Source organism: Anarrhichthys ocellatus, unplaced genomic scaffold (genome assembly GCF_004355925.1).
Source record: "Anarrhichthys ocellatus isolate YVR2014 unplaced genomic scaffold, GSC_Weel_1.0 scaffold24, whole genome shotgun sequence".
NCBI classification, from domain to species: domain Eukaryota; kingdom Metazoa; phylum Chordata; class Actinopteri; order Perciformes; family Anarhichadidae; genus Anarrhichthys; species Anarrhichthys ocellatus.
In genome coordinates, this window is record NW_022280054.1 from 63870 (window position 1) to 74837 (window position 10968).

The following is a 10968-nucleotide window of genomic DNA, read 5'->3' on the forward strand; positions in this document are numbered from 1 at the left end:
CCACTATAAGGAGAAGATTATTCTTGAGTGTGCACTGGGATCACCTGTGGGGTTCTGGGCTGTGTTAGGATATATAGGGCTCTTAGCTGTGTTATGTTTTGTACTTGCGTTTTTGGCTAGAAAGTTACCTGATAATTTCAATGAAGCTAAATTCATCACCTTCAGCATGCTGATATTCTGTGCAGTTTGGATCACATTTATCCCAGCTTATGTCAGCTCTCCTGGGAAGTTCACTGTTGCTGTGGAGATATTTGCTATTTTAGCCTCCAGTTATGGGCTACTTCTCTGTATATTTGCACCCAAATGCTTTATTATTGTACTCAAACCTGAACTGAACACAAAAAAACATCTGATGGGGAAAACGGGATCTGATTAAATTCAAGTGAACGTTTTTTTTTTTCAAAGTTAATTCAACATTGTTGACTGGCAGTTAAACTTATTGTAATATATATAAGTACATGATGTAATGAATAACACAGACAGTAAAACAATACTTGAGTAAAAAATATAACTTTTAATAAACATGTTTTGTACTGTGTTAAACTTGTATTGTTACCACTTTATTGGACAATAAGAAAATAAAAACTATCCGTGAATCCCTGCCTTTTCATTTGTATTAGCACAATTAGGGCCTGCTAAGTAGAAATTACTGTACAGGCCTTCACATACATTGTCATCACACAAGGGTAACATGAACATGTTTTACAACAATGTGGGTGAAAAGGCTTTGTCATTAAAGAAATGCTTAAAAAGAACCTGAACCTATTCCAGACAGACTGTTCTGTCTTCAGTATCCTTAAATATACAGTAGCTAATGAAAGAACAAAGATCATACCTCAATTCATTCATAGAAGTTCCATTGCAAACCCGCTTCTCTTTTTCAGGAAGATCCTATTCAAACTCAGCCACCTATAAAAATGTACATCTTGAACCTTGCCAGTGCATAGCGCCACTGAATCAGAATAGGAGTTAATAAAGGCCTTTCCTAAGGGCACATCAGTATGCTGTGGATTGATCGAATGACCAAAAGTCACAAGCACGCATAGGATACTTCATAAAATATAACATATTAATTGAGCATATTTTCAGGGTTTCATTCCAACATAATAAAGTGAGAATATAGGCTGTCATTAGTGCATTCACATATATGCTAACAACAATTGAATCCAAACATGCTATGTTTAGCATAACATTTAGCATGTTAGCATGCTAAATAAAAGAATGTTCTTCAGTGCCGCCTGCTGGACAGGTAATATATTGTAGTTGTGATCAATCAATTCAAATAAAACTACTTCTTAATATGTACATAAACTATACATATGTATTGTAGCCATATTAAATAATGAGTCTGACAATTCAGTGAAGCCCCAGATTAATTTAAATTCCAAAGTTCTTAGAATTTACAATGCAAACAATATCTGCAAAACAGGGAAAGACTGAGGATAAGGTTAATAAAAACAGTAAAAGGTAAAGGACATCCAAACTCTAGTCTCCTGCTTGAAGTCAGACTTGCTACATGTCCACTCACTACTATAACATCCACACAACTAAGTACAACCTGCACTGAACATCAGCATTGTACTTATTAAGGTGTACAATAATCCAATATAGATGCAATTCTTTGGAATACTGGGCTGGAATATTATGTTTATTTTTTATTTGTTTATTGATTTTTCAACATAAAGATACATTGTTTAATATTAAATAAACACATAAAGTACGATAACACTTGTGCCCACCACCACAATCCCCACATACACACACACACACATAAACACGCCCAAGATTGAAAGCACAGACAGAGGTAGGGACTTTATTGTTGGGTTTACACTGGTCCACTATCACCTGATTTGTGTCTATATTCTGCTCCAAAACTGTTCAAACAACATAATCTATATCTATACACTCTGTCAAAAGCTTTCTTCACGTGAAGATCAAATGCAGTGTCAGGGAGTACATTCTCATATGTATACTCCTTTTAGTATCTGGGTCTGAAACCTTTACAGTGAACTGCCCTAAACAAGCATGAATCAGAAGACCGATAACAGTTTTAGTTTTGGAGATACTCTTGTTGGTATATCATTATTTTAAGAATACAATCAATGCACTTTCTTACATTTTGGTTCAAATATTTTTCTGCATATATTAAGTAGTGTTTCTCTAGATCATCTCCTGATAATTGAGTTAGATTTCAAGCTTTTATTTTTTTCCTTTTCATTGTTGTACACAAAGGCAAATATAAAGACAAAGGAAGAGGAGCAAATTGATCTGACGTCATCAAACAGTGATTTGTTAATAAGCCCTCAATCATCATCACATGCAGGATTATAAAGCTCTGCCCATTAAGTTATGGTCAGTAAAAGAATACCTTATTACAGAGTATAGGTTTGTGTGCACATGCCATGTGTGCTTGTTAGTAGCAGATGTGGGACTGTGTCGATGTAATGTTACTCTTTGTTCTCTTTGTGGGTGTCTGTGGAGCAATGGATGACACTGCGCTCTGTGAGATGTTGGGGAGCCCAGAGTTTCCTCTGTTATCTAAGGAAGGAGATATCACTATTGGAGGAGCGTTCTCCATCCATAGCCAAATATCAAAGCCTTCGCTCTCCTTCACAAATGCTCCAGAATCTCTCATGTGTTCCAGGTAATGTCTGTCGTCTCCTTTCTCGTTTGTTGGTTTCTTAACCGAAAATTCAGAAAACTGTCGATCAAAACTGTTCTTACTCTTTTCAGAATCAATTTTAGAGAATTTCGTTTTGCCCAAACGATGATTTTTGCCATCCAGGAGATCAACAATAGCAGCTCTCTGCTGCCTAATATCTCAATTGGTTATAAGGTATTTGACAGCTGTGGTTCAACACTGCCTTCAATGCGTGCAGTGATGGGTCTAATAAATGGGCAGAAAAGGACTTTGGGTAAAACCTGCTCAAGACAATCATCTGTTCATGCCATCATCGGGGCCTCTGAGTCCTCCTCAACCATTGTGATGCTACAAATTTCAGGGATTTTCCAAATACCGGTGGTAATTATTTGTCAGCAATTGTCTGTTCATTTTTGACTGATGTCACCCTGTTCCTTTTTACAATAGGCTTGTAATGATCTTCAAAAAGTCAGATATTGAGTCAAACAACATTTTGCCAAAGTTTTACTTCAACTCAAATGTTATCAATGTTATGTTTTGTTTTCCCTCCTTTTCTTTTTTATTAGATCAGCCACTTTGCCACTTGTGCATGTCTGAGTAACAGAAAGGAATACCCTTCCTTCTTCAGAACCATCCCGAGTGATTACTATCAGAGCAGAGCCTTAGCAAAACTGTTAAAGCACTTTGGCTGGACATGGGTTGGGGCAGTTAGAAGTGACAATGACTATGGTAACAATGGCATGGAAACATTTATCACAGCTGCAAGCCAGGAGGGGGTCTGTGTTGAGTACTCAGAGGCCATCTCGAGGACTGACCCCCGTTGGCAGGTTGCCAGGGTGGTGAGAGTGATCCACAGTGGCAGTGCAAGGGTCGTAGTTGCCTTCCTCGCCCAGGGAGAGATGGACATTCTGCTTGAGGAAGCTCTGAAGCAGAACTTGACTGGGCTGCAGTGGGTGGGCAGTGAGTCCTGGATTACGGCAGGTCATCTGGCCACTGAGAGGTACTCAGGAATCCTAACGGGGTCTCTTGGCTTCACCATCAAAAAAACAAAGATCACAGGCCTGCGAGAGTTCCTTTTGATGGTTAACCCAAGTCAAAACCCACATAATAATCTGCTGAGAGAGTTCTGGGAAGCCACATTTGGTTGCAGTTTCCAATCCAATCTGAATGGTCAGACCCAGTGCTCTGGCTCTGAGAGACTAGAGGACATCAACAATCCTTTCACAGATGTGTCAGAGCTAAGGATATCTAACAATGTGTATAAAGCTGTGTATGCTGTGGCTCATGCAATGCATAACATGTTAAAATGTGGACAAAATGATGAAGCGGTGAATCAGTCGTGTAACTGGAAAGATGATTTACAGATAAAACAGGTAGGTTGCCTTCAAGGATTCTGTAAATAATTTGAAATAATAAACAATTCCCCTAAATATAAATTATTCAAGCTTGTTCTCTTTTGGTAGGTTGTGAAACACCTCCAAAGAGTGAATTTCACTCTTCAGTCAGGAGAAAGAGTGAATTTTGATGGAAATGGAGACCCTTCAGCAACTTATGAGCTGGTGAACTGGCAGAGAAACCAAGCAGGAGATACTGTGTTTGTGGCTGTAGGGAGCTACGATGCCTCTCTACCAAATGGAAAACAGTTTATCATGAATGAAATAAACAAAACATGGGCTGCTGAATCTCCAAAGGTATCATTGTGTTTAGTATTATATACTAATTGTGGAAGTTGTTTTTCAAAGTATTAACTTTTGTCTGAGCCTGAACATGAAAAATAGCTAAATTCTGCATTGTTGAGTAAATCATATAAAAGTCAAAAAAATTAAAAAAACACATTCATATTATATATATTTTGCAGATTGACAGGCAAAGTGCCAAGAGATTTACTTGTGATGTAGATTGATGTGTAAGAGGCATACAGCTTGAACTAGAGTTTTTGGAGCCCCTAAAAAAGACCCCAATGCTGATTAAATTAAAACAAATTAAATTAATACTGGGATTACAAGGGCAACAAACTATGAGTAACTGATGAGTGGTGGTGTTGTTACAGAGACCACAGTCTGTCTGCAGTGAGAGTTGCCTGCCAGGTTTTCGGCAGGCTGTGATTAATGGCAAACCCATCTGCTGTTTCTCCTGCATCGCCTGTGCTGCTGGAGAGATCAGCAACTCCAGCAGTGAGTAGAAGCTTTCCTATCTGTAATTTAATGTGTAATATTTGTACTAAATCAATGCTCTCCAGTTTATTATAAGTGAGTAAATATAGCAAGCAATACCCCACAGTATATATGGCAGCACACCCCGCTGCTAAATTTATACACTATTTTCAGCGAGCAGCGGCAGGGCAGCCTGTGCTTAAAATTTAATTTATAATATTGAAACCTTTGCTTTAACTCAATCAGGCTCTGCCCTCTACTGGACTCTATGGGTACAGTAGGTGGAGCCTGTTGAATGCACGCCCTGCCGATATAACATCGACCCAACCACATTGATCCAGAAGGACTAAAGGTTAGTCACCACAGCCCACTTACTTATTTATAAATAGGCCACTACAGCAAATAAGTAAGGGGCCCCAGCCAACCCAGGTAGTCCATAACTGAGCTGGGTAGAGCCATGGCGTAACCCTACAGTGTGCCAGTGTGCCCTGGTCAGTGTGCCTAATGGGGGCCGTGTGTTCAACCTAACATGCCAATGCACAAACTGTCCAAAGCAGATGTAAATTTGCCTCCCTCTGCTCTGTATTGGCAGGAATAGCATCCAGCTGTATAACCCTCGACCTGAAAGAACTCCGTAATTTTTAGGGAACAAAGGAGGGATTTGGTCTGGGTGTAGCCCACAACTGTCACAACGAAGCAACAAGCAATTGCGGTGCACCGACAGGGGGGATAGTTCACACATTTCGTATTTGAGGTCAGTGCAAGCAGCAAAGCAACGCAGCAAAACAACGCAACAAAGCAACGCAGCCAAGCAGCGCAGCAAAGCATAGCAACCAAGCATAGCAGCCAAGAATCGCAGCATCGCACAGAACCGTCGCATGCCGGAAGTAATCCCACGACTGCTAGCTTAAAATATTGGGCAGCTTAGATATCCCAATGGATGTGAGGTTGGGACATGACGGCACTGATGGGGTTCTTGAAGCGGCGACTCCACTGGGCAAGTCACAATTTGCTGAAGAGTAAAAGGATAGCTTAGCAGTGGGATGTGCTGCCTTATACTGTAGAGTTTGCACGTATTTTGGTAGACACATCTTGATTGGGCAACTACGCTTACGCAAATTCTTTGTGCAAACGCATGTTGTGATTTGAGGAGAGTTACCACAGTGTCCAGTAGAGGGCAGAGGGTGTGTGAGTTTGAACCAACATATTATTAATACATTTTAGTGTTTAATGTTTTTCTATTCAGGTCCGGGAGAGTGTTCCCGCTGTCCACTGGAGTACTGGTCAAATGAAGATCACAGCCAGTGTGTCCCAAAGGTGATCGAGTTCCTATCTTTTGGAGAAACTATGGGCGCCCTTCTCACCGCTTTCTCATTATTTGGAGCAAGTTTAACACTGGTGGTGTCATGTGTCTTCTTTCGGTTTCTTCACACACCACTTGTCAAAGCCAGTAACTCTGAGCTGAGCTTCTTGCAGCTCTTCTCCTTGACTCTGTGTTTCCTGTGTTCTCTTACTTTCATAGGCCGGCCCACTGAGTGGTCCTGCATGCTGCGACACACAGCTTTTGGCATCACCTTTGCCTTGTGCATATCTTGTATGCTGGCTAAAACTTTAGCAGTGGTGATCGCCTTTAAGGCCAAAAGGCCAGCAAACCCAGCTCCTCAGTGTTCTGCTCCACTTCAGAGAACAAGTGTCCTCAGCTGTACATTACTGCAGGTGTTAGTTTGTGTGCTGTGGTTAACTCTTGCCCCACCATTCCCCTACAAAAATACAGCTAATGCCACTGAAAGGATAATTCTAGAGTGTAATTTAGGTTCACCTATATGGTTCTGGGCTGTGCTGGGGTATATAGGACTCCTGGCTGTTCTATGCTTTATCCTTGCTTTTCTGGCTCGAAAGGTGCCCGATAATTTCAATGACGCTAAGTTCATCACCTTCAGTATGCTGATATTCTGTGCAGTCTGGGTTACTTTTATCCCAGCGTATGTCAGTTCTCCTGGGAAGTTCACTGTAGCTGTAGAGATATTTGCTATTCTGGCCTCTAGCTTCGGGTTGCTCTTTTGTATATTTGCTCCAAAATGTTATATTTTACTGCTAAAACCAGAGAGAAATACTAAAAAACATATGATAGGGAGAAACCAGTGAAAATCCCCATGAATGACTTTACAGAACAGTAACACTAAAAGGTCTGAATTTATATTTTAGTCCTAATTTAATGAAGGCATTGGGTTAATTATGATCTTGCAGGACATGCGCCGAGCAGCATTCAGACTGGCCACATTTGCAGTTGTTTAAATGCAATTAACAATTTCAGTTCATTACCATCCCTGAAGCTTAATATTCTGTATTGAATGTTGTCAGCTGCTGTGAATTAAATACCTGAAAAAGTAATAATAATAATGCATTCCATCAAATTTATCAGTGTCCAAAAATGTATTTTTCATCATTTAGTTCAAAATTAAAATCAGAAATAAAATATGTAATACTCAAGAGCTGAGATATCCCCATGGACGCTGGTTTCTGAAATCATTATTGTCAGTTATTGTTGCTTATGCTAAAAACAATCATGGCATACAAATGTAGTAGTCCCTCTAATAGGCCCATCCATCTTTCAGTCATACTAAAAGCACTTTCATTGGTGGACAGAAACACAATATTCACATAGGTTGCAACCTGGCCCCTGAGGCTTTGTGATAATTAGAAGAAAAACCCTATAAAATCCTCAGAGTTAAGGGATTTTAGCTTTCGGCCTTGTGTGGTAACTATTGAGGTGAACTGCAATGCTGCTGATAGCAGATCTGCTACTTCTTTCCCTTCTGGCCGTCAGAGGAGGGAAGCCTGTGTGTCAAACATATGGGACTAAAGAACAGTCTCAGTTTTCTAAGGAGGGAGACATCAACATTGGAGGCATTTTCTCCTTCCACCAGAACCCAGTCAGTGTCAATCCAGCTCACCAAGTTAACCCAGGAACAATCCAGTGTGAAGGGTAAGAGGGATGAAAAAAATACAACTGTAAATCTTATTACAATATGTGTTGTTTATATCAGTGTGTGTTTGAATATCTTTTTTACTTTTCACAAATTGTAAAAATATGGTCCCTCTTCTTTTTTAAGACTGGACCCAGGAGAGCTTCAATACGCGTTCACTATGATATTTGCCATAGGGGAGATCAACAACAGCTCAGATCTGCTGCCAGGAGTGACACTGGGTTACAGGATATTTGACTCCTGCCCCAGTATCCCTCTGTCCATCAGGGCATCGCTTAACCTGATGAATAGGTATGTGAGTGGGGACGGCAGCTGTAGCAAACTCTCAAATATGCATGCTGTCATAGGGGAAACCACATCTACCTCTACAATAGGTATTGCACGCACCATGGGACCCTTCAATATACCTGTGGTGAGTGTTGGGGGTACGCAGAGTCTCTGTACACATGAACTGTCAAGTGTTTTTTTTGTCGTTGAATGAGAAGTTAGATAATATGATAAAATGTTTTATGACGTGTCATTCATATTAGGCGTCTCAAAAATAGCTATTTCTCTGTTTTACTTGTGTTTCAGATCAGTCATTCAGCCACTTGTGCATGTCTTAGCAACAGAAGAGACTATCCCTCCTTCTTCAGAACCATACCTAGTGACATTCACCAGAGCAAAGCCCTAGCAAAGCTTGTGAAACACTTTGGCTGGACCTGGGTAGGAGCTATCAGAACTAATAGTGACTATGGGAATGGTGGCATGGCCACTTTCCTGGAAGCAGCAGAAAGGGAAGGTGTGTGTGTTGAGTACTCAGTGGCTATTTACAGAACTGATCCCAGGAAGCGGTTCTTAGAGGTAGTGAACATTATTAAGAAGTCCACCTCTAAGGTAATAGTGGCATTTGCTGATGGCACAGACCTTGACATACTTATTAAGGAGCTTCATACGCAGAATGTGACAGGCCTGCAGTGGGTGGGCAGTGAGGGTTGGATCACTTATCGCTATATTGCCTCTCCAGTAAACTACGCTGTGGTGCAGGGGGCGGTGGGCTTTTCAGCATTAAATGCTCACATCCCTGGACTGCAGGAGTTCCTCGCTGACAGCAGGCCCTCCACCACACCGGGAGACCAGGGACTGGTGGAGTTGTGGGAGACGGTGTTCGGCTGCACCCTGACTCCCCAAGCAGAGACACAAGCTCAGGGTTCAGTCGCTGCCTGCACTGGGAAGGAGTCTCTGTGGGACAAAAGCACACGCTTCACAGATGTTTCAGATGCCAGTTTACTGAACAATGTTTACAAGGCCACATATGCTGTCGCTCAAGCTTTGCACATGTTGTTTACCTGCAAAGATGGACAGGGGCCTTTTGAGAACAATACTTGTGCTGATTGGGAAAATGCTCAACCATGGCAGGTAAACATACAAATAAAATTCTGTGCCTTGGTCAAAAAACTGTATATGTTAATTATTATGTAGTTAAAACAACTTCTCTGTTTCCCTACAGGTTCTGCATTACATAACGCAGGTCAATTTCACCACTAAGATTGGTGAAAGGGTTTTCTTCGATGAGTTGGGCAACCCTGTGGCAACTTATGCACTGGTAAACTGGCAGATGGATGAGACAGATTACATAGTCTTTAAAACCATTGGTTTCTATGTTGCCTCACAGCCTGAGGGGCAGCAGTTTAAGATGAAAGCAGATGTGAACGCTATCTGGGCAGGGGATAATCTTGAAGTAAGTAAATCTCGAAAGCCTGTCCGAATGAGCTTTCTTGAATTTATTCTGAGCACAATATTCTTTTTTTTAAATACAGGTACCGAGGTCTGTTTGCAGTGAGAGCTGTTTGCCAGGCACCCGCCGGGCTTTTGTCAAGGGCAAGCCTATCTGCTGTTTTGATTGCATCACCTGTGCTGACGGGGAGTTCAGCAACAGTACAAGTGAGACTGCAGGATTCCTAGCCTTTACTTTAGCACTCATCGTGTTTTTGTTGGGTAAAATCACTGTGAGCACTTTACTGGTCTATCTGAGGATGTGTGTGCTGTACAGCCTAAACATATTTATGCTTTCAGATGCAGTGAAATGTGACAAATGCCTTCCCGAGTACAAGTCCAGCGAAGAGAGGAATAACTGTGACTTGAAAGCTATTGAGTTCATCACCTTCAGGGAATTAATGGGTATACTGTTGGTCACCTTTTCTGTCTTTGGTGCCTGCTTGGCGATGACTATAGCCCTGATATTTTTCCACTACAGGCAGACTCCTATTGTCAGGGCCAACAACTCTGAGCTGAGCTTCCTGCTGCTCTTCTCCTTGACTCTGTGTTTCCTGTGTTCTCTGACCTTCATAGGCCGGCCCACTGAGTGGTCCTGCATGCTGCGACACACAGCATTCGGCATCACCTTTGTCCTCTGTATCTCTTGTGTTCTGGGGAAAACTATAGTGGTGCTAATGGCCTTCAGGGCCACAATTCCAAGCAGTAATGTGATGAAATGGTTTGGGCCTGCACAGCAGAGACTCAGTGTTCTGGCTTTCACACTAATACAGGTTCTTATTTGCATACTATGGCTGACAATCAACCCTCCTTTTCCCTACAAAAATATGAACCACTATAAGGAGAAGATTATTCTTGAGTGTGCACTGGGATCACCTGTGGGGTTCTGGGCTGTGTTAGGATATATAGGTTTTTTAGCCGTGTTATGTTTTGTACTTGCTTTTTTGGCTAGAAAGTTGCCTGATAATTTTAATGAAGCTAAATTCATCACCTTCAGCATGCTGATATTCTGTGCAGTCTGGATCACATTTATCCCAGCTTATGCCAGCTCTCCTGGGAAGTTCACAGTGGCTGTGGAGATATTTGCTATTCTGGCCTCCAGTTATGGAATGCTGTTTTGTGTTTTTTTGCCAAAGTGCTACATAATTTTATTAAAGCCTGAAAACAATACAAAGAAACGTTTGTTGAGTAAAGCGACCAGAAGAGCCCTTTGATTCATTTGTTAAATCACAGCAGTAGATTTATTTTAAATTTTAAATTAATTGTTTTATACCTATACTATTACAATGAACTCACTAACTCTTTAACTTAAATGTAAAAGCAATGTATGGCTCTGCCCAAAACTTTCCTGATAATGTCTGTATATCAACAACTCGAAACTAATAATTAATAATAAACCCTTTAATGTAGCAAAGGTTTCTCATGTATTTGG

The 10968-nt window shown here is 41.1% G+C and overlaps 2 protein-coding genes across 2 annotated transcripts; both read left to right on the plus strand.

Moving 5' to 3' along the window:
• Positions 1 to 2423: 2423 nt before the first annotated feature.
• On the plus strand, positions 2424 to 6939 carry LOC116390736 (extracellular calcium-sensing receptor-like). The gene is made up of 6 exons (XM_031860709.1): positions 2424 to 2644; positions 2734 to 3022; positions 3208 to 4014; positions 4105 to 4332; positions 4692 to 4815; positions 6041 to 6939. Exons 1-6 carry the CDS (start codon positions 2424 to 2426, stop codon positions 6937 to 6939), a joined length of 2568 nt encoding a protein of 855 aa, XP_031716569.1.
• Positions 6940 to 7676: 737 nt separating this feature from the next.
• On the plus strand, positions 7677 to 10750 carry LOC116390737 (extracellular calcium-sensing receptor-like). Its single transcript, XM_031860710.1, has 6 exons — positions 7677 to 7780; positions 7908 to 8193; positions 8355 to 9179; positions 9271 to 9501; positions 9581 to 9704; positions 9837 to 10750. Exons 2-6 carry the CDS (start codon positions 7942 to 7944, stop codon positions 10748 to 10750), a joined length of 2346 nt encoding a protein of 781 aa, XP_031716570.1. The 5' UTR covers positions 7677 to 7780; positions 7908 to 7941.
• The last annotated feature ends 218 nt before the right edge of the window (positions 10751 to 10968 follow it).

Excerpts from the sequence above, each read along its gene's own strand:
- LOC116390736 (XM_031860709.1), top strand. The coding sequence starts at position 2,424 with ATGTGGGACTGTGTCGATGTAATGTTACTCTTTGTTCTCTTTGTGGGT. Across the intron at positions 4,015-4,104 it reads ATGATTTACAGATAAAACAG|GTTGTGAAACACCTCCAAAG; the intron begins GTAGGTTGCCTT and ends CTCTTTTGGTAG. Across the intron at positions 4,816-6,040 it reads AGAGATCAGCAACTCCAGCA|GTCCGGGAGAGTGTTCCCGC; the intron begins GTGAGTAGAAGC and ends TTTTCTATTCAG.
- LOC116390737 (XM_031860710.1), top strand. The coding sequence starts at position 7,942 with ATGATATTTGCCATAGGGGAGATCAACAACAGCTCAGATCTGCTGCCA. Across the intron at positions 9,502-9,580 it reads GGGCAGGGGATAATCTTGAA|GTACCGAGGTCTGTTTGCAG; the intron begins GTAAGTAAATCT and ends TTTTAAATACAG. Across the intron at positions 9,705-9,836 it reads GGAGTTCAGCAACAGTACAA|ATGCAGTGAAATGTGACAAA; the intron begins GTGAGACTGCAG and ends TTATGCTTTCAG.